The 22,624-nt window shown below is 38.8% G+C and overlaps 2 protein-coding genes across 2 annotated transcripts in view; one reads left to right on the top strand and one right to left on the bottom strand.

Moving 5' to 3' along the window:
- Nucleotides 1-7,661, top strand: part of rhobtb3 (Rho related BTB domain containing 3) — a 76,936-nt gene extending 69,275 nt beyond the window's left edge. Inside the window, exons 11-13 of the mRNA XM_057845225.1 lie at nt 1,800-1,966; nt 5,784-5,880; nt 7,103-7,661. Coding sequence (XP_057701208.1) covers nt 1,800-1,966; nt 5,784-5,880; nt 7,103-7,221 — 383 coding nt within the window. The 3' untranslated portion in view covers nt 7,222-7,661. The remainder of the gene's footprint in view (nt 1-1,799; nt 1,967-5,783; nt 5,881-7,102) is intronic.
- glrx (glutaredoxin (thioltransferase)) lies at nt 6,899-21,788 on the bottom strand. Its single transcript, XM_057845228.1, has 3 exons — nt 21,534-21,788; nt 15,826-15,957; nt 6,899-7,227 (listed from the first exon to the last, which is right to left on the bottom strand). The coding sequence occupies exons 1-2, from the start codon at nt 21,738-21,740 to the stop codon at nt 15,844-15,846; spliced, it is 321 nt and encodes a 106-aa protein (XP_057701211.1). The 5' UTR covers nt 21,741-21,788; the 3' UTR covers nt 6,899-7,227; nt 15,826-15,843.
- Between the last annotated feature and the right edge of the window lie 836 nt (nt 21,789-22,624).

Here is a 22,624-nt window from a genome sequence, read left to right as displayed (position 1 = left end):
ACAGCAAAGCCCCATCGTAATTTCTTCAGAAATTGCAGTTTCTAGTTTAGCCTACAATATTCAATCAAAACAACAAATTACACTTTTGAGCAGAAATGAGACACAGAGAAGTTACATACACATATCTGTCAAGTTGTACGGTTTCGGCGTAATTTGTACAAGTGAGCACTGATTTTTAAATGTGTACGCCGTACGTTCAAAATCTGTATGTTTTTCGTGCATTACATTTTTTCCCTCCGTTCGGATTTTGTCATCGTTTTGGCAATGAGACAATGTGCGTTACTATGTTGGTTGAATGACCCGAGAAAAATCAGACACAGAGAGAGAAGAGCGGGAGTGGGAAGTGTGTTGTGATGCTGTTGCAAACGCGATGCTAGGCTAGGTGGCTCCAATATTTCCTGACTGTAGCCGACAGCCTACAATCTACGCCCACTTGATGCTACACTAAATATCACATGAATATAGAACTACATGCGACTCGGCAGCGTTAGTAAACAGCCTCCATTTTAAAGCAGTAGACTTCTCAGAAAGGCTCTGTTGTAGTGAACCTTCCTAGCGAACCTAAGTACTTTTTATCTAAAATACTCCTAAATCGGCAAAATCTTGACTTGAATCCACCAGTTACTTTGCCAAGTAACTAATTACTCTTACATTCAGGTAACTGAGTTACTAACTCAATTACTTTTTGGGAGAAGTAATTTGTAACTGTAATTAATTACTTTTTTAAAGTAAGATTAATAACACTGGTCATAAAGAAGTGACGAAAGCGGAGATTTTATTCTGCCAATTTGTTGCCGAACACAATTTGCCTGCAACTATTGCTGATCACTTCTCAGAATTAGCATTAGAAATGTTCCCTGTCTAAAAGATTGCATCGGTAAGTTAATTTCACCAATTGACCTTTTCAATTTATAATTGGACACACGAACGAACTACCTTCAAGTCAAACTGAATAGCAAGCTGAAATGCCATGAAGTGCAGCCATCAAAAGACATGATAGAAATTGCCAAAAGTGCTACAATTATAACAAAAGTCACTGTTAAAGTTTAGTAATCATGATGTAGATATTATAGATATTCATTGTTCTTTGATTGCACCAGTTTATATGTGACAATATTACCAATAAATATTATTTTAAAAATCGAGTTTCATTCTTGTTTCATATTGCACGCTATATAAAACGTTGTAAGATTAGAGAAGAATGTGTAAGGGCATAAGTCACTATTTGTAAGATTGCCAATGGCCTCGGGTTGACAGGTATGCATACATCATACATTTTAGGATCCAGATATGAAAATTGAATACTTTTGTTTGAAGACGGTTTGAGGTATTATTTCCAAATTCATAAATTCAATACTTTTAAGATTTTTTAAGACCCTGCGGGACCCCTGAGAGAAGAAAAAAAAGTCCTTTTTACCCACTCTGTGCAAGTGATTACCCAAGTTAATGATGTACTTCCCCCCCAGCCATCTAATGGTAATGGTGATACATTAAATTGTCCTATCTGTCATTACATGTGGCTGGCAGAGATCAATATAAGAGGATGCATAATTTGTGACACATAGATTACATTTGGACACCAATTGAGTGAAAATTGATTACTTGCCAAGTTGTCATGGAACAGGAGTGAGCCAAAGCACACTGGTTAGGAATCAGGAATAGTCACAAGAGCAATTTTCATACATTGGATGAGAACACTATTCACTTCCCAGGTTTTCACGTTTCTAAGTCACCTCTCCATATGATGTACAAGACTGCACTAACACCTCGCACTATGCTTTTGTTCCTGGTGTTTACAGCCAGCGTGTTGCAGGCTATGGCCGTGCTGGTGTGTGCAGAGATGTACCAGGTGAAAAGGCTGCAGCATCTGTGCGAGGTGTGTGTGTGCGCTTACCTTCAAAGCATGCCCAGTAGAGAGCTGGCGTCAACCGGCATCAGCGTGGTTCGACTTCTCAGACGGGCAAAGGTCAGTGCCTTGATGAGTGACATCATTTTGAAGCACTGTTGTTTTTGGCAGCCCTTTTAATTTCGTCTTAGTCTTTTGGACAATAATACTTATTAGTCTTAGTCATATTTTAGTAATCTCAAAAATGTCTCAGAATCTTCGTCTAGTTTTTGTTGATGAAAACTCAATACTAATTTCGTTTAGTTTTAGTCCACGTTTACTAAAATTGTTTCGTCTGTAAAATTTAAAAGATTTACTCCAAAATACATAAATGTTTCCAACTATTTTGAATAAACATGGATAGACGAGCACACACCCAGATAGCAGACAGACGTTGAATAAACGTTGATTTTCCATCAAAATCATCGGTATGGTTGACATTGAAATTTTCGACAATAAACAATGTTGAATCAATATTGCAAATACAGATGACACCCGACATTGACGTTGAAACAACATTGTTCTATAGCGTGTCAGACGATGGTTTGGTTAAGATTGTTTTATAGTTGATAAAATAATGTTGACAAATAGTTGATTTTTGATTGACCGGGAAATATGATTGAAAAGTCATCGAATTATGAATGAGCGGGTGTTATGGTCAAAAAAATAATTGTGTTCCTGGTGGAGCGGGAAGACAGCGTATAACCTCAAACGAACTCCACTGGAAACGCCTTATTAAAGGATAGCCATATTTTTAAAGGTAAGCCTGTTGCTTTTATTTAGAGCCTTTATCAGCAATGATGTCCTACAGTAGAATAAACCGCGTTTGTCATCAAAGTTTTACATAAAACGGTTCGCCTGACACAACATGACAAAGTTGCCAAAATTGTAAGAAACGGTGCATTTGCTGTGATTGGCATACAAGTGAGGACCTACTTAGCCTGGATGTTAGCCAAGTAGAACTTTATTCAGGCAAACGTAATTCTTTTTCCAATTAAAGCACTAAAATCACTAGATATGACACAATCGAGCCTTGTCTAAATTAATTTATTGAACACAAAGACAGTGCGGTCATTTTTTCATTGTAGCTAGCTAGCTAACTCCATTCCCATACAGTGGGGCAAATAAGTATTTAGTCAACCACCAATTGTGCAAGGTTTCCTACTTGAAAAGATTAGAGAGGCCTGTAATTGTCAACATGGGTAAACCTCAACCATGAGAGACAGAATGTGGAAAAAAAACCAACAGAAAATCACATTGTTTGATTTCTAAAGAATTTATTTCCAAGTTTTATTGGAAAATAAGTATTTTGGTCACCTACAAACAAGCAAGATTTCTGGCTGTCAAAGAGGTCTAACTTCTTCTAACGAGATCTAACGAGGGTCCGCTCATTACCTGTATTAATGGCACCTGTTTTAACTCATTATCAGTATAAAAGACACCTGTCCACAACCTCAGTCAGTCACACTTCAAACTCCACTATGGCCAAGACCAAAGAGCTGTCGAAGGACACCAGAGACAAAATTGTAGACCTGCAACAGGCTGGGAAGGCTGAATCTGCAATAGGTAAAACGCTTGGTGTAAAGAAATCAACTGTGGGAGCAATTATTAGAAAATGGAAGACATACAAGACCACTGATAATCTCCCTCGATCTTGGGCGCCATGCAAGATCTCACCCCGTGGCGTCAAAATAAGAACGGTGAGCAAAAATCCCAGAGCCACACGGGGGGACCTAGTGAATGACCTACAGAGAGCTGAGACCACAGTAACAAAGGCTACTATCAGTAACACAATGCGCCGCCAGGGACTCAAATCCTGCACTGCCAGACGTGTCCCCCTGCTGAAGAAAGTACACGTCCAGGCCCGTCTGCGGTTCGCTAGAGAGCATTTGCATGATCCAGAAGAGGACTGGGAGAATGTGTTATGGTCAGATGAAACCAAAATAGAACTATTTGGTAGAAACGCAGGTTTTCGTGTTTGGAGGAGAAAGAATACGGAATTGCATCCGAAGAACACCATAGCCACTGTGAAGCATGGGGGTGGAAACATCATGCTTTGGGGCTATTTTTCTGCCAAGGGACCAGGACAACTGATCGGTGTAAAGGAAAGAATGAATGGGGCCGTGTATCGAAAGATTTTGAGTGAAAATCTCCTTCCATCTGCAAGGGCATTGAATATGAGACGTGGCTGGGTCTTTCAGAATGACAATAATCCCAAACACAAAGCCAGGGCAACAAAGGAGTGGCTTCGTAAGAAGCATTTCAAGGTCCTGGAGTGGCCTAGCCAGTCTCCAGATCTCAACCCCATAGAAAATCTGTGGAGGGAGTTGAAAGTCCGTGTTGCCCAACGACAGCCCAAAAACATCACTGCTCTAAAGGAGATCTGCATGGAGGAATGGGCCACATTACCAGCAACAGTTTGTGAAAAGCTTGTGAAGAGTTACAGAAAACGTTTGGCCGCTGTTATTGCCAACAAAAGGTACATAACAAAGTATTGAGATGAACTTTTGGTATTGACCAAATACTTACTTTGGCCCTTGATTTGCAAATAAATTATTTAAAAATAAAACAATGTGATTTTCAGTTTTTTTTCCACGTCTCTCATGGTTGAGGTTTACCCATGTTGACAATTACAGGCCTCTCTAATATTTTCAAGTGGGAGAACTTGCACAATTAGTGATTGACTAAATACTTATTTGCCCCAATGTAAATAGCCCTAATTTTGTTTGGGATTGGTTGAGAAACTCACTTCACCACAAAACACTAAGTATGTTAAACTAACCCATGACACCTGCTTGAATTCCTTAAATATGAATTAACTGTGAATGCCGTTTTGTTTGTATTTTTATGATTCACCGAAGAGGCCAATAAGGATGGCCACGTCACAATATGCATTTGCTGCTGTCGTGCAGAAGCGGCTTCGTTATGCCCAAGATCACACTGGTGGCAAAGTTCGCAGTGAAATAAAGCAGGACCTTAAAATACGGGCATATTTGAAAGCATTAATTGCATCATGGTTTAAAATGAAGGAAAACATAACATTGATTCAGCGTTGTTCCAATAGTATTAATAATCAAAATTACGTTTAGGTTTTGTTAGGATTTCAACGTTGAAATAACATTAATAGAGGCGGAATGTTGATTCAACATCATTTTAACTTGTCTGCTATCTGGGTATTGTAGTGTCTACGTTGACAACGCCAACTTGGTTATAATACACACTCAGCAGGAAAACAGTATATTATTTTCAATTAATTATACCCACCTGGACGCCATGAACAGTATGCAAAAAAAAAAAAGTGAAGGAGAGAATGCTCGCTGTTAGAATCAACCTAATGCTAACGCGAATGCAATGCTATTGCTATGAGTTACATTTAGTGTGTGAAGCTCACTCAGCACAGACCGTTAGGGGCTAAAGCAGTGTTGCATATTCTCTTGGCCAAAATAAGAAATCATACCGTGTGTGCAAGCCTTGAGAGTAGAGAGCACACTGCACTGGTGGGGGGTGCAGCACATCACATGAGTGACACAACCGGACACCGCTATGATGCAGGTTAATTACACATAAAATGTCACATATTGTGAACACGTGATAGAAACTATTGCGCATTTTAGTCTTGTTCTCGTCTCCTCAGACGAAAACTGGCATTAAGCTCGTTATGCTTTAGTCTCCCAAAACACGTTTTTAACTCGTTGTCGTCTCGTCATCATCATGAAAAAATTGTTCGTTGACGAAATATTTTTGTTATTGTCATCGTTGACGTAAACACTGTTTTGAAGATTCATTTAATGTCTTGAAATCTTCTTTTCCATGGACTTTTCAGTTTTGTTTGTGGCTCCTATTATGTGTTGAAACTTGAAACACTATTCGAGGTAAAATTATTTTCTCTGACCGATAGTGTCACAATGCAGAGCAGCTGTATGTGTGGCTCCTCCACTTCATTGCCAACAACTACCTGATCTTCAGTCACAAACCTGACTTCCTGGAGCTTTCAGGTTAGTGTATTTCATGTGACTATTAGGGGAAAACAGTGAAAATAGTAGACTCGTGTCTCAATTCATTAGTGGATCTGTCCTCCACGATTAATAAACCCACTCCATTCCTAAAACCTAACTCTAACAAGGTTTGGTCAGATGAGACCAAGATTGAGCTTTTTGGAACCAAACACTCTAAGTGGGTCTGGCGTGCCACGAAAGATGCGCATGCTGAAAAGCCCCTTGCACCCACTGTGAAGTATGGGGGTGGGTCAGTGATGCTGTGGGGCTGTTTCACTTCCAAAGGCCCTGGGAACCTTGTTAGGGTGCATGACATCACGAATGCTTTGAAATACCAGGGCCTTTTAAATCAAAATCTGTTGCCCTTTGTCCGAAAGCTGAAGATGGGTCGTCACTGGGTCTTTCAGCAAGACAATGACCCTAAACATATGGCCAAATCAACACAGAAATGGTTCACCAGACACAAAATCAAGCTCCTCCCATGGCCATTTCAGTCCCCAGACCTTGTTTTGTTGGCAAAAGGGGGTTGTACAAAGTATTAACACCAGGGGTGCTAATAATTGTGACACACATTATTTGATGTCAAATAATTATTTCTTTATGAGGGATTTTTTCCCCACTGAATAAATGCACTTGTATTGAACTTTGGATTTTTCTTTTTTTTTTTTTAAAAAAAAAACACATCTTAACCAGGGGTGCCAATAATTATGGGGGGCACTGTACCTACCAAATATATGGGGGAGTTGCAATTTTAGTTAGTGTCCTTTCCAAGGTCAAACAAAGTAGGTTTTTGAGATCTCCCTTTGGGCAGTCTAAAAAGAGCCCTTTTGAACAATTGTGTAATGTATCAAAACAATAAGCATTCTGTAGAAATTCTGAAATAAATCCAGCAAATAGTATTAATAAGTTATAATAATGCACTTGTGGTTTCATATAGTAATATCCATAAATAATAAAAGCACAAATGAAACCCTACACTCTAATTAAAAGTCTGGTTAATGAAAGAAAAAAATCAAACTGCAGTGAATACCCAGTGGTACATATTTTATTATTATCCCTTTTACACACAAGCTTAGTTTTTTAATCTTTGGACGGGAAGTGGAAGGCACAAGACAAATTCAAAGGCCAAGAAAGAGTATAGGAGCGGAAATTAATCTGTGCCTTTCTGTTTTGATACAGCAACATGGAAGTGAGATTTTACAGTACTGTGTGTGTGTTTCAGAAGAAGAGCGTGAGCAGGTGGAGAGGCTGCGTTGGCCGTCTCGAGGATATTTGCAGGAACTCAGCGAGTACCAGCAACGGCGACGCAAATTACGCAAGTCCCGCTGCTTGGTCATGTGATGTCACCTGGATGCAGACAAGAGACCAATCAACATAAAGAAAATGAATACATCAGAGTCCCTTTACCAGAAGCAAAGTGTTCGGAAGATGCAACATCATCCACTGGTTTGCAAAGTGGAATTTCCAGAATTATTCCAGTATAGGAAATATTCCACATTTGCCATTTGAATTGTGGAAATCAACCTGAAATTGAAGTCTTTCGTTTTTTCACAAATTCATGCTAAATGCGTAGCTGGTTTAGCTCAACTATTGCTCAATTTCTAATGTACCTGCAGCAAATCTGGTTGTTTTAGTCAGCATTATTAGCACAACTACACGCAAGTTCCCTCAGCTTTTACTTTTGTAAATTCCTGGTTTGGTAGCTTCCTATGAATTCACATGAAAAAAAAAAAAAAAAAAAACGCAACCTTATGTGTGACTTCACATACTTTGCATAAAGACTATTCCATTAAGGGTAATACTAAACGATGATGAAAATAAAACACATGCACTGTAGGAGATTCTATTTCAGGTTGGTGTCTGCAGTGTTGTGACTCTCAAAACAGTGACTTTAAATGGCTCCATTACATGGACAACCAACCATCCAAATGCTGGACATCCCATCAGGATTATGTGCTTGCTCTTTCAAACCTTTGCGAGTGACCACTCGACTGGACACAGATGAAGCTTGCGTGGTTTCCCTTTCTACTCAACACTTGCCATGTCAGGATGTGTAGCTCCCATGTAGTGGACACAATTAAAACATTTGTATATCATGCCTCTATCGGAGATAGAGCAACAATCCAGCAATGGTTCTTTTAGAATTTCCTTCAGCAGAGGCCAACAGTAACATGGAGGAATATGAAAGGCGACGCAACATATTTTTATGACAATTTATTGTGCTCATATGCATTGGATTCTTGCCAATCTATACTGGGAACAGATTTGATTATTACATGACATTGCATTCATTCATCTTGTAGTCCGTGCCAGACGTGGACATTTCAAATTGGCTGAGAATTAAATCATCAATGTACTCAACATCTGACTGCTGCATATACCAAATCCAAGATAGTAATAGACAGGCAATAACTTTTGTCACACTTGCATGATCAGGAGCATTGAGATTTAGGGGAAACTTACATATCCATCCATATGTTGGTATATTAAAAACCACAATGCCTCTGGTTAGATACAAAATTTGTTGTATCAGTTTATATTTGAACAAGTTTAATTTAATTATGATTAATTGGTGCTGTGATTATTTTTGTAATATATGCACACACATTTTTATATCCCAACAGTATTTTTGTTTTGTTTATTTAAATGTATTGTATCACTGATGATTTTCATAAAAGCTTTGACATTCTTGATTAAACATAAATGTTTACTGTGGATTTAAAGGGTCATGGAGTACAATTAAGAGTAGATAAATGAAGAGTGCATGGATCTAATACATTGTTCCAAATGTCAAAAGTTGAATAGAGGCAACAGGCAGGAAGAAAGTTCCATCTCAGGGCAGCACAGTGACCTAGGGGTTAGCGCGCTAGGCCTGAACGATATTGGGAAAAAATATTGCGATTTTGGGGGAGTTTGCGATATATAATGCGATAGTAAACTAGCAGAATTTTCACCAGATAACTTGAATATTTGTTTGGGATAGGCCTGAACGATAGAAAAAAAATTAACACTGCGATTAGGGGTGTGCCATCTTAGGCACCCCACAATTCGATTCGATTACGATTCAGGGGGCTACGATTCGATTCTTGAACGATGATTACGGTATTGACAATGATTAAGGTTATCCCGATTATTGATGCATCGAACATTACTAATTAATAAAGCTGACAAACAGATGTTTGTCCATTATTGATTTAAAATATTCTAATGATTCAACAGGGACGATGGAAACATGCCCATACAACAAAAAGCTACCCTTAAAGAGCATACGACAGGAGAAAAAAAAAAGTCTTAAATAGCAATATTATGTGAATTAGAATCATATTTTGAGACGATTGGACTATATACAACAATTTAGCAAAGCGCAGATGACGAGAAATTAGTCTTTTAATCTGCCGGTTAGCCACGCCTACCATTATAGGGCTCTAGCGTCCCCAACAGGTGGATGACGTCAGCGGGTGACTGGGCTCATCGGTTTTACTATTCAGCCCATTGAGGTGGAATTATTCAGAACGAGGAAAACGCGACGAAGAGAGCTGCAAAATGTCATCGTTTCAGTCTCTCTACTCCAATATTTTTACAGGATATTCTTTTTATCCAAGTATTTTTCCCCAATAGCTAAATAAATGGCTAGAGAAGGACCAGTCAGCCCGTCGAGGGGGAACTATTCACAACGAGGAAAACGCGATGAAGAGAGCTGCAAAATGTCATTGTTTCTGTCTCTTTACTTCAATATTTTTCCAGGATATTCTTTTTATCCAAGTATTTTCCCCAATTGCTAAATAAATGGCATTGTCATGACAAATAACAGTCTTGCGCTAAATGGAATATGAAATAATAAAAATGCACTTATTCAGGACGACATGGCAAAATTACTCCATAATGGTCAAAACTGTCGACTTCACATTTACTGTCGCACCTCCCGAACAATATTTTATGACACCTAAATCGGACTTATGTCATTTCCCTTCCCCGGTTTCGGAGAATGTAAACAAACCAACAGGCGTGACAGCTAGCCGACATGCTAACCCGAACCGAGTGATGTTTCAAAGTCTTCGAAGCGGAAAATATCACATAACTAGCCCGGATTATTTGACATGACAACTGGGTTGTCGATTGTCTTCGCCGATTGGCAAACCGCCCGGCGGAGAGCAATTTACAGTTCGTTCCCCAGAGGAGGGCGGCTGCAGTTGTTGTGCAGCTAATGTGCACGAGGAGAGCTTTTTACATGTCTATCAATGATCAAACGTAAGTAGTCCTTTATTTAAATAAAGTTTGTAGTGTTTACTTTGTAATCGCTGTATTAATATTTGACATAATACTAAACAAGATGTTTACTCACTTCCTCGTAAGTCCAATGGTCCCACAGTAGTAGGGCTTGGCCAATATCCACGGTGAATGGGAACCTTTTGAAACTCCAAAAAGGCGCACACGCCTCTCCCTCATAAAGCAAGATTTTTCTGCAGCCGTTTGGCTTGCGTGATGTGAAAAATAAACGTATTAATCCGCAAAATCAGCTGAATCATTAGTCCTCATACACAACAATACGGCTGTTTAGTGAAGAGGACGCCTTCACCCGTACACGTCACAGCGCCCTCCTACTCAATGCAAAACTGAAGCCGGAAGTCACTCATTTTCATGGAACGGGATTCAAAAAACTAAATAACCAAGTGGTCCATATCATAGGAGCATAAAATACCGCGTGTATTATGAATAAACATGCTTTTTCGTGTCACATGCACTTTAAGCTGCTTTTTTATTTATTTATTTTTACAAGAATGTGCAAAAACATTTTAAAGGGAGTACTTATTTCTCTCAACAATACAATAAAATTTACACATGTGGAATGAATTCCACATTTTCTGGGAAAAAAAAAAAATGTCTCTAGAAATAAGACTTCTTTTCAATCAATCAATCAATCAATCAATCAATCAATCAATCAATCAATCAATCAACTTTATTTGTATAGCACATTTAAAAAATCCGCCAAGGAGACCAAAGTGCTTTACATACCATAAAACAGCAAAATACGTTAACTTTCAAAGATAAAACAAACACAAAAATCAAATAAACAGTCATTGCACATTAAAAGCTGTAGAAAAATAAAATGTTTTAAGGCGTGTTCTTTTAAACAATATACTTTGTTTTCACAGATTTCTGTACTATTTCGCATGTTTGTAGTGTTACCACTGTACTTAATCATGGTTTTACACGTTCTGCATATGAAATACACGTTAGTGAATTAGCTAGTTAGCTTAGCGCTCGGCGCTAACTATTAACACCTCAAAAACAACAACAATAAAGGCTAAACAGTACAAGAGGGTTTGTGTACTCACGTCTTATAGACGCACACGTGTATTAGCAACACACCAAGGACATTTTTCAATTGACATGTCTTGAAACTAGAGCTGGACATCAGAAAGACAATGAGCAACGAACTATCCTTCCCCTTATCTTCCCCTCTCGCTGTAAAAATAACTGTTCGGTCGCGCTTCTTTGCCTGCCTGCCTGTCTCATACACAAATTTATTTTCCAGTCTTTTGAAAAGGAGTAAATCACTCACTCTGTAACAGGTAGCATCCATTATAACGTTGTGCGTGCATCCGTTAAAGGTGTCTGGGCGGCAGACGTGTCTTGAATTTCGTTCCACTACGAGCGGCTGTCATAAAGCTATGTGGGAAAATCATCGTTTTTGAACCTTTATGAATGGTAATCGAATAGTCAGGTGTCGAATCACGATGCATGTAATAATCGATTATTTGGAACTCCTCTAAAGATAAATATGGCCAAGGCTCCATACTTACTTTTGGCATTGCTTGGCAACTTTTTTCTTAAGGTGCACCAGCATAAATTGTAGGTGCACCAACATTTTCCATTGCATCACCTATAACGCTATACTTTTAATCACTCTCTATGACATTCGTATAATTCATATGAGTGAGCCAACTCAAATTCACTCACGCTGTTACACTCACGCTGCCGAGAACAGCCTTTCACACAATAAACACGTTTAAATGGAGCCAAATATTCCAATTACAATCGGTTTGGATGTTCAAACCGAATAAATGTGTTCCATATAAACACCTCATTCGGAATGAACAGGCCCAAACCGAATGGAATTTCCTTCCGTTTCACAGGGGTGGAATATTCCTTTTCCCCAAACCGATTAGAAGTAAAATTATATCATGTAAACAGGGAAGCGGAATAGTGTCTGGTTGCGTTCTTTCTGCACATGTTCCGTACTGACGTGGTGACGTCACTTGGTGACGTAAGTAACGTCACTTGCAACATGGCTTCCAAGCACAGCGCACCTAATTGGAGTCCGGCGGAAAGTTTGTATTTAATTCTAACTTTAAAAGAATTGAATATAATTGCTCGCTTAGACGGGCGTAAAACGAGGAACAGTGAACTATTTAAAAAAGTTCACGAGAGGTTACACGAAGCCGGAATAGACCGGAGCGTTGACCAGATTAGAAACCGGTGGAAAACGCTGAAAACCGGCTACTACAAGGCAAAAGAGCAAAACAGCAGCACTCTGACGATCGATCTCCATGTTTTGCAACGTCACGCTTTGTTTTGATTAATCTGCACATGTCAGACGGCAGTTGTCAAACGTCCTTTCGGAATAAAGGCAGACACATGTAAACGCTGGATCGGAATAGATGAAGTGACATGTAAACAGCTGATCTGAAATTTCCATTCGGAATGATTTGAATCGGTATGAATAAAAGTCAGCATGTAAACGTGGCTAGTGAATGAGTTGAAACAGCACACTTCAGACTGGGCTACAAGTTTAACGATGATTACCACATTTGTGCCTTTGATCGTAGAGCTACAGAGGCTTCTCTGGCCAGATCAAAACTACAAACCTGTCAATCATCGTTAACTTTAAGTACCAAATGCCAGCTGCACTGGTGACCAAGAAAAACAGTTTAGTCGCACTGCTTAGCCGGAGGGAGGGTGAGAGGCTGTGGCGCTGTATGAGTGTGAAGCAGAAAAACAAATATATCTTTTTAATCAAATCCATAGACTTCATAATGGATTGACGGGGCGCGGGGCCGATAAATAGGGCTGCCTGCCTTGTTGGCTAAGCCTACAAAGCTGATCGAGACAGAGATTTTTTTCGCTCAACATTCATGTGAATACTGTAAATGCTTAAATCCTTGAATTCTTTATAGATATGGACGTAAAACAGTCTCGATTCTTGGCTAAAAGCAAAAAAAACCAAAACAAAACGTGCAGTTAGCATTTATTTTACGTAAATATGTCGAAGTACAATGCTAGTCTGTTAGTGAATGTAGCTAGCGGCCCCTAATGTAAACAGAGCTTTTCTGGTGAAAATTCTTGTGAATAAATGCTTAAATCCCCGAATTCTTTATAGATATGGACGTAAAACAGTCTTGATTCTTGGTTAAAAACAAAACAAAACAAAATAAACGTGCAGTTAGCGTTTATTCTCCAGAGATGTTGGAGTTTTGTATAGAGGTGTGCAAAATTTCCGATTCTTAGATTGTTCACGATTCGGCCGTGGAAGATTCGAGAACGATTCACAAATATCCAAATTCCGATTATTGAATTATACCAGGTAAAGCCGAAGTAAAACACAGTCAGCGCGGTCTTTGGGACACAATGAGGAACGGACCAAGAGTAAATATCATGTTCAACTCATGCCGCTAGATAAAAAAACTATCATACCTGACCAGAGGTTGCGCTAGACTTTTTCGTTGTCTGTCATTTTGACTGACAGGGTCATAAAAATCCGGCCATAATCTATTTTTACCCGTCACTTAAATTTTTAAAATGACTATATCTTGATGCAGTCACTATATGTATATACACAATAATACAATAATACTTTATAATATAAAGTAACTAACATTAGTGCAGTCATGGATTGCAGTAAGCAGGCCAGTACTGTGTTTCCATATATATTTTTATTATATTATGTATATACAGGATATATATATATATATATTCCTCCCACCCCCAAGTGGGACCTTCTATGATCCTAATACATTTAATAATAATAAAATATGATATAATTCCATTATATATATATATATATATATATACACATACACACATATATATATACAAAATGCACGTTGATACGACGCACATAAAGGCAACTTCCAATTTTTAAAAAAATCGTTAGAAAGTTGTATGGACTTACAATCCGCTAGCTTGTTGTTTCCTGTTGTCTTCCGAAATACACCTGGGTGACGGCGCGTCAAGTGTTCGTTCATAGCCGACGTGCTACCGTGGTATGCGAGCTCAGATTAGCAAAAAGAGTACACACAGTGGTGGCACCCTCCATATTTTCCTTGAAATAATTTCAGGCTCTGGATAGTCTGGTCCGCTTTTTTGGCTTTATGCCGCTTTCACCGTGTTACTAATTCTGCCCTTCTTGGTAATTGGCGGCGTTTTCAACTGCTCGCCGCAGCCGCAGTGAGGAGTGAACCGGCGATTCACTTGATTCGTTGTCATCCTTCACTGCATCAGTCCCTTTTTTCACCTTTTATCAACGCCATCGTCGTTTTGGGGCTTTTTGAAGAAACTTCAGACACTCAGTTGCCTTGACCTTTTTCCAAGTAAGGCCACCGACGTCATGCATCAAAAGAGACAATAGCTAATTAATATCCTCACTCGCCACCCTGTGGTCTGGGGTGTGAATTGCAACCTGTCAAAATGACAGATGGACTTCAGTTTTTTCCGTCACCGTTGTAAAAAACCGGTCAACGACGGAAAATATTCAGTTAACGTGACCCCTGTACCTGACTGCGGCTGACAACCGCTACAAACAACGCCCAGTTGCTAGTTGCTACAAACATACGGCTACAGTACATATATATGTAGAACTAGATGTAAAATGACAGACTACGTTGATATTAGAACGTGTATTATTGAACAGAGATGCGAAATGACAGACTTTCCTGCGGAAGTAAACAGCCGCCATCTTAAAGCAGTAGACCTCTCTAGAAGGCTCTGTTGTAGCGAACCTAATTAACTTTTTATCTATAATACTCCTAAATCGGCAGAATCTTGTCTTGAATCGATCTTTAAATGATGAAATACTGTAGTTTTAAAACTTTGACAAAAGTAGACGGAAGGGAAATTGTGGAATAACGTGAGCAATTTTAACAACTGTAACAGTTGATTCAAAACTTTAAATTAATTGAATGTAGTTTAAAGCTGCTGATACAGAATGGGGACTGGAGTTTTTTATTTACTGTTATTTTTGTATATTTCTTTACTGTTATATGTTAACTTGATACTGAAATAGTAGTTTGGTTTAGCCTGAGAGGATTTTTGAACAATTTTGGAACTAATGTACAAAACATTAAAAAAAAAAAAAAAAAAAAAAAGAGCGGGGGTGCATCAATAATCGTTTTATAATCGAATCGGAGCCTCTGAATCGTAATCGAATCGTTAGGTGCCCAAAGATTCCCAGCTCTAGTTTTGTAGCAGGCTTTGGGTGCTCTTAAAGTAGGTAAAAAGGGTGAAAGGTATCAGTGAAAATGACCCCGGAGGTCCTGGAGGTGTTCCGACGGGGAAGGAATGCTCTTTTCAGGTCCAAAAAAAAAATCGTTAAATAAATAAAAAAAAAAAAAGCTTGAAATTTCCCCCGGAAGATGTAGAGGTTTGGAGCTTGCTTTAGGTAGAATATCATTTATAAAGTATAATTTAAAAATGGTTGCGCTTGACTTTTTGCTGTAAACAAAGTTGCTATTTCTTTTGGATGGGTGTGTTGTCAAACATGTTTGATGAGGCAATAACATGTGACTACACTAAAACCTAAAATGTGACTCATATTGACAGTGAATAGTTTGCACAGGTATTATAGATTTGTTCAATTTACTGCAAAGAATCAAACAACCACAGCAGAGGGTGTCATGCATTTGTCTTGATTGAATTCACAAGCAAGTGAAGCAACTTTTATACTACCTGATATTTTAGTGTGGATCACTGCAGAGCCCCGATGGATTGCAGCATTCCCTCCAGTTTCCCACTCTTATGCAGAGCCGCCACGTCACTGCCACCGCCAATACAATCCTCTCCGATGAACACTCTTGGGACCTAAATACCAATGAACAGCACAAAGGAGGCTACAGTATCTGGAAATCTGTACTCCACTTTTCTAAGCTTTTAGGGTTGAAGCTGACATATTGGTAACATACCTGGACAAAATTAAATAATATTAATAAACTAACTTTTCCTTTGGCCTTGTACACCAGTACTAGTGAAGCCCTACTTGTTAACTAATAGTTATATTAATTTTAGCCACTAATAGAGGCATAAATCACCAATTTTAGGACGATATGCTATAATATCGATTCTTTGGTAAATGGAGATTACTTATATAGTGTATTTATCTACTGTACATTGTTAAACGCCCAAAGCGCTGCTCTTTGTTGGTCAGGTAGTGCACTGGAGTTGCCCATTAAATGGTAAATGGTATTATGCTTGTATAGCACATTTCCACCTTTCAAGGCCATCAAAGCGCTTTACACTACATCGCCATCCACCTTCTGGTGACACAGCACCAGGAGCAACGTTGGGTATCTTGCTCAAGGATATGTAGACGAGTTCATCAGGGCTTGGGGGACAACCACTCTTACCACTGAGCCACGCCACCCCACATTAAAGTTAATGATGATGGACAGACGTTTAATGTTTGATCTCACCACCAATGCCTGGAACCCGAAGCTTCAAAGCGCGGCATGTGTCAATCATCGTTTAATTTGTTAAACAGCTGCTGTGTCAACTCATTGTAAGTGAGCAGCTTGAGCAGATTTGAGTGGACTCAGGGGCCGTTTACATGGTGACTCTCCGAGAATACGAAAAATGTCAAATTTGCATTTGAGTCTCCATTTGAACAATGTCGCGATTCCGCATGAAAATAGTATTCATGCCAGGCCCTAGGGGGCACTGCAGATTTACTGGGCGACAGAGAATGATGCACTTTGACCCCACCAAGTTCCCGCAGCCCGGAAAAAAACATATACCACTCGAAGCGATGTCATTTTTCTTTTTTTCAAAAAGGCACAAAAATTGAAACGTTCAACATATTTAATTTAAAAATACTATTAAAACAGTAAATTAAAGCCGACATTCCGCCATATTTGCTGTTTTTAATGTTTAGTAGCACCGCTGCGCACGCCCAATGTGACGTGTACAAGTGCTGACGTTAACAACGCGGTCTCGCGCCGCAGGAGCCTTTGATGTGCATGCCGAGGAAGCGCAATCGGATTCTTCCACTTTGGAGGCAGGATTCAGAATTTTTCGTCTTCACCTTCAGTCTTCGCCGACACCATATGCACGCGAGGCGAGTCCGCAACTCAGTCATTGCGTCTTTGTGTCACAGCGTCGCCATGTAAACTGCCCCTCATTCAATGAAGCATTTAATAAAGACAAGCGTTTTTATAATTTATTCTTGTTTAAAAATAATTTGGTGGGAGAGTAAGTTTTTTTTAAATTATACTTTGGGAAAAGAGTGAAAAAGCATGTCTTATATGTATCCATTTCCAATGCTAAATCTTAAAGTGATCCTCTACCTTAAATACATGTAGGCTCTAATAAACCACAATTGTTCTCTTGTACTAAAATATGTTGTTAGAAACACATAAAATGTTAAGTCAATGGCAATATTTTATAATATTTAGTACACATTTTGACCGATAGTTGGCACCATGTCTTGTGGGCGCGCAGTGATGACGTAAATGGGATGTTTCTAAATGTGTAGCCTATACAACAATTGCATATTGCTGCCTAAACTCGCTGAGTAAAATGCCACGATGTGCTGCTTTTGGATGCAATTTCCAGTCAAATTGAAACAAGGGGAGTGACGTGAGTGGTCAAAGTGGATTTTTTTTTTTTTAATAAATGTGCATAAGTGGAAGCCTTTTCCCTTTTTGGTCCCTATATGCACGTACCCTACCTACCACGCATTACAACTGGCGCCCGAACATTTTTCCTGGATCCTTAGTCAAGTAAAGGATCCGTCTATTTTCTGGATCTGACGGTCCCACCGCGGCTGCAATATTGGTTTCGCATCTGTCTATTTTCTGGATTCGACGCTCCCACAGCGGGTTTTCGGATCAGTCTATTTTGAGGATTCGACGGCCTGATCGCGGCTGCAACGTTGCCATGGGATCGGTCTACTTCCTGGATCTGCGAGTGAGTGAAAAAACGCAGATTTGGATTACTATTGTTATCTTTCTTGACTATTCTTCGTGGGAGTTTTCCCCAAATCATACCAAATAATTAAATAGAGCTGGGAATCTTTGGGCACCTAACAATTCGATTCTGATTATGATTCGGAGGCTCCGATTCGATTATAAAACGATTATTGATGCACCCCCCTCTCTCTCTCTCTCTTTTTTTTTAATGTTTTGTACATTAGTTCCAAAATTGTTCAAAAATCCTCTAAGGCTAAACCAAACTACTATTTCAGTATCAAGTGAACATATAACAGTAAACAAATATACAAAAATAACAGTAAGTAAAATACTCCACTCCCCATTCTGTATCAGCTGCTTTAAACTACATTCAATTAATTTAATGTTGTGAATCAACCGTTACAGTTGTTAAAATTGCTCCCGTTATTCCATAATTTCCCTTCTGTCTACTTTAGACATGTCAAAGTTTTAAAACTGTTTCATCGTTTAAAGATAAGATTCAAGACAAGATTTTGCCGATTTAGGAGTATTTTAGATAAAAAGTTAATCAGGTTTGCTACAAAAGAGCCTTCTAGAGAAGTCTACTACTTTAAGATGCCGGCTGTTTACTAACGCCGGCAAGTCTGTCATTTGGCATCTCTGTTCAATAATACATGTTCTAACAGCTCCGTCGTCTGTCATTTTGCATCTAGTTCTACATATATAGGATATCTACTGTAGCCGTATGTTTGTAGCAACTAGCAACTGGGCGTTGTTTGTAGTGGCTGTCGGCCGCATTCAGGTATGATTGTTTTTTTATCTAGTGGCATGAGTTGAACATGATATTTACGGTACTCTCGGTCCGTTCCTCATTGCTTCCCAAAGACTGCACCTTCTGTGTTTTACTTCCGCTTTACCTGGTATAATTCAATAATCGGAATTTGAATGTTTGTGAATTGTTCTCGAATCTTCCACGGCTGAATCGCGAATAATCTAAGAATCGGAAATTTCGCACACCTCTATAATTAAAGCACTATGGCACGCTACAGTGACGACAGTGACTGACATGGACCTTGCTTTTATGTTGGAGTTCGTCTGGGATTGCGTGTGTAAGTAGCGCTGAGCTCCCGAGTGACGAGTGGTCAAGGTGGAAATATTATTTTTTTTGTGAACAAATGTGCATAAGTGGAAGCTTCTCCCCCTTTTGGTACTTTTATTCATGTATCCTACCTACCACGCGTTACAATGTACAAGAGATGGATTACACTCGATTCCAGGATTTGTTCCCGTCAGATGACGAATTTAATGAGGACAGTCAGCCACGACACGACTCCGATCCTGACTATCACACTTGTGCATTCATAGTTTTATTACCTTCAGCGAGAGTTTATAATGTCAATAGTCATGAAAATAAAGATGCACGAATGACAAGGTGTGTTCAGACTTTGGCCTGTACTGTATGTAAAGCACACGACAGCCCTGGATGCTAAAAATCTACATAATTATACTGGGATAAGTTTGAAAACGCAATAGCTTACCTTGAGGATCTGCACATAAACCGGAGTTCTCAACAGCATACACTCTCTAGCTCCACTGTCATTGAGATGCAATTGCTGCGAGTACATCACCAGTTTTTCCCAACTCTTGTCTTATCAGGTACTGTATTTCCTGCTCTCATTTTTCCTTTGCTGCTCGACTTGTGAACGACCAACAGTGCTGTCCTGCTCTTCACTTTTCCGATCTGGTTCAAATTGGAAGGGCAGAACCGACGACATGTTGAGGTAGCTAAGAGTGACACGCTGAAAGTTCGGCAACGGGCCCGGTGACGTCACGCACTGCAAAGTAACAAGAATGGCGACCTATCACTTAAAATAATTTTACAAACTTTATTAAAACGAAAACATTAAGAGGGGTTTTGATATCAAATTAATATACCTCATACTAACATTTATCTTTTAAGAATTACTTGTCTTAAAGATCGAGGATCACTTTAATACATTGAACACACACACAAAATATATACACCCGTATATATACCCATATATATATATATATATATATATATATATATATATATACAAATATATATATATTTACAGTGTATCACAAAAGTGAGAACACCCCTCGCATTTCAGCAGATATTTAAGTATATCTTTTCATGGAACAACACTGACAAAATGACTTTGACACAACAAAAAGTGGTCTGTGTGCAGCTTACATAATAGTCATTTCCCCCCCCCAAAATAACTAAAAATAAACCCATTAATATCAAAAACCCTGGCAACAAAATTGAGTACACCTGGCGCCATCTAGCGTCGTGAATGGGGAGAGTAGCTGAGATCTGTCATGACAGAACATCACTTCAATGATATCTGGCGCCATCTAACGTCGTGAATGGGTATCATGTCTAGACTGCGAATATAAGACGACCCCCTCTTTTTCAGTCTTATTTCAATGCAAAAAACACCGTCTTATATTCGGGCCAATACGGTACTTAAATATCTGCAGAAATGCTAGGGGTGTACTCACTTTTGTGATACACTGAATATATATATATATATATATATATATATATATATGGGTATATATACGGGTGTATGTATAAATTTTTGTGTGTGTGTATGTTTGTGTTCAATGTATTAAGATTTAGCATTGGAAATGAATACGTATACGACATGCTTTTTCATTTTTTTCCCAAAGTATAATTTTTAAAAATTTGTTTTTTAAGCACTTCAAATGCAATAATTGTAAGTTTTAAACATCTTACTCTCCCACCAAATTATTTTCAAACAAGAACAAATTATAAAACCGCTTGTTTTTATTAAATGCTTCTTTGAATGAGTCCTCTCAAATCTGTTCAAGCTGCTCACTTGCACACAATGAGTTGACACAGCACCAGTTTAACAAGTTAAGTGATGATTGACACATGCAGCGCTTTGAAGCTTCGGGTTCCGTGCATCGGTGGCAAGATCAAACATTAAACGTCTTGTCAATCATCATTAACGAGGGATAACTGTAACAGGCATCTCTGTAAGAAAAGCATTGAGGCTGCTTTGATTGTAAATGTCAATACTGTATTACATTTCGCCACAATAGGCATGAAAATGTCATGTAATGAACAAAAATAAGACTCGCCCTCGAAATATGATTCAGTTTTTAATTTAGCTGTTATTGATGAATCATATGTTGTTATCCCATGAGCCTAATTACCCCCCCCCCCCCCCCCCCAAAAAAAAACAGTCATGAATTTTATGTTGTTCGCCAGGAAGGACTTTTACCGTTTGATAAATTTGAAGTCGATTTCGCTCAAAAATGCTGCGTCACGTAGAGACTGACAATTTCTTGTGTTGACAATGTCGCTCTTCTGCGTAAATGGAGTTGTTATACTGCTAATGATATGCAAATTACACTAGTGGCATTGAACACGTCCTTCTGTGACCGCTGAAATTCCATTCTACTTATTATATTAAGTTGTATAAGACAATAGAGACTCACGGTGCGGGCGCCGGTGAGTTCCAGGAAGTAGTCCTGCATGCTGCTCATGTCTTGTCGCGCACTGATGTCAATACACTCCAGATGTCCTGGCTTGAACTTGTATTTGGACAAAACATCATTGGCTGTGATACAGTACGGGCATGTTGGCTTAATAAACAAGACTACTTTGTCTCCTTTGATTTTAGCCTGGACGAATTCCTGCGCCATCTTGAGTTTTCAGAGCGAAGGAGGGCGGATGAGGTAACCGGAACTCGGCGTCTCAGAGTCGGCATCAACACCAGCGGAGCACGGTGGGCAACATGTGCACTGCAGCTCATTAATAAAGGTTTGATGTTAAGTTTTGATTAAGATCAAAACCATCTTGTCTACCCGATCACAACATTTACGCACTTGGAAAGGACTGCACCTCTTCTTAAGTCACTCTTTTTGGTCATTAACTTGTCCAGTTGACAGTTTATTCAAAAGTTTAAGAAAATGTTCCAAGAACAAGAACCAAGATTTTTGTTTTGTTTTGACACGTGACCCTTTCTCGGGCAAGTATTGAAAAAAATTAAATATTAGCAATATTTTTAAAAAATAATCAATGTTGGACTTTATACACTTATAATAAATACATTTAACAATTAATAAAAATGTTAATCAAAACTAATGAAATGACAATTATTAAAAATACACACTGGTTATGGCCCAAACTATCGCTTTCAAGCTGATTTTTCTGTCATACTAGTTATAATATAGACTTATAGTTTTTCACGGTTAATGCCCCCCCCCCGCGATAATCGAAATACACGAAGTAGAGGTTTATATTAATTTTGTTTTCAATGTATTTATTCAGATTTAGCATTGGAAAGCGATACATAAGACATGATTTTTCCCTTTTTTTCGTCAAAGTATAATTATCATATGCGTCATTGAGAGTCCTCTCAAATGAACTCATGCTGCTTAGAACAGCACACAACACAATGAGTTGCCATAGTACACTATGTTTAACCAACGTCAATGCCAATGTTTAACAAGTTAAACGAGTTGGCGCCTTTGAAAAAGCTTCTCTGGCAAGTTCAAAGCAGCTCCCTTGTCACTAAAGAAGCTGC

The sequence above is a fragment of the Corythoichthys intestinalis genome, chromosome 9 (genome assembly GCF_030265065.1).
Source record: "Corythoichthys intestinalis isolate RoL2023-P3 chromosome 9, ASM3026506v1, whole genome shotgun sequence".
In the NCBI taxonomy this organism is placed as follows: Eukaryota; Metazoa; Chordata; class Actinopteri; order Syngnathiformes; family Syngnathidae; genus Corythoichthys; species Corythoichthys intestinalis.
This window is presented reverse-complemented; position numbering and strand designations above follow the sequence as displayed.

Excerpts from the sequence above, each read along its gene's own strand:
- glrx (XM_057845228.1), bottom strand. The coding sequence starts at position 21,740 with ATGGCGCAGGAATTCGTCCAGGCTAAAATCAAAGGAGACAAAGTAGTC. Across the intron at positions 15,958-21,533 it reads AACTCACCGGCGCCCGCACC|GTCCCAAGAGTGTTCATCGG; the intron begins GTGAGTCTCTAT and ends ATTGGTATTTAG.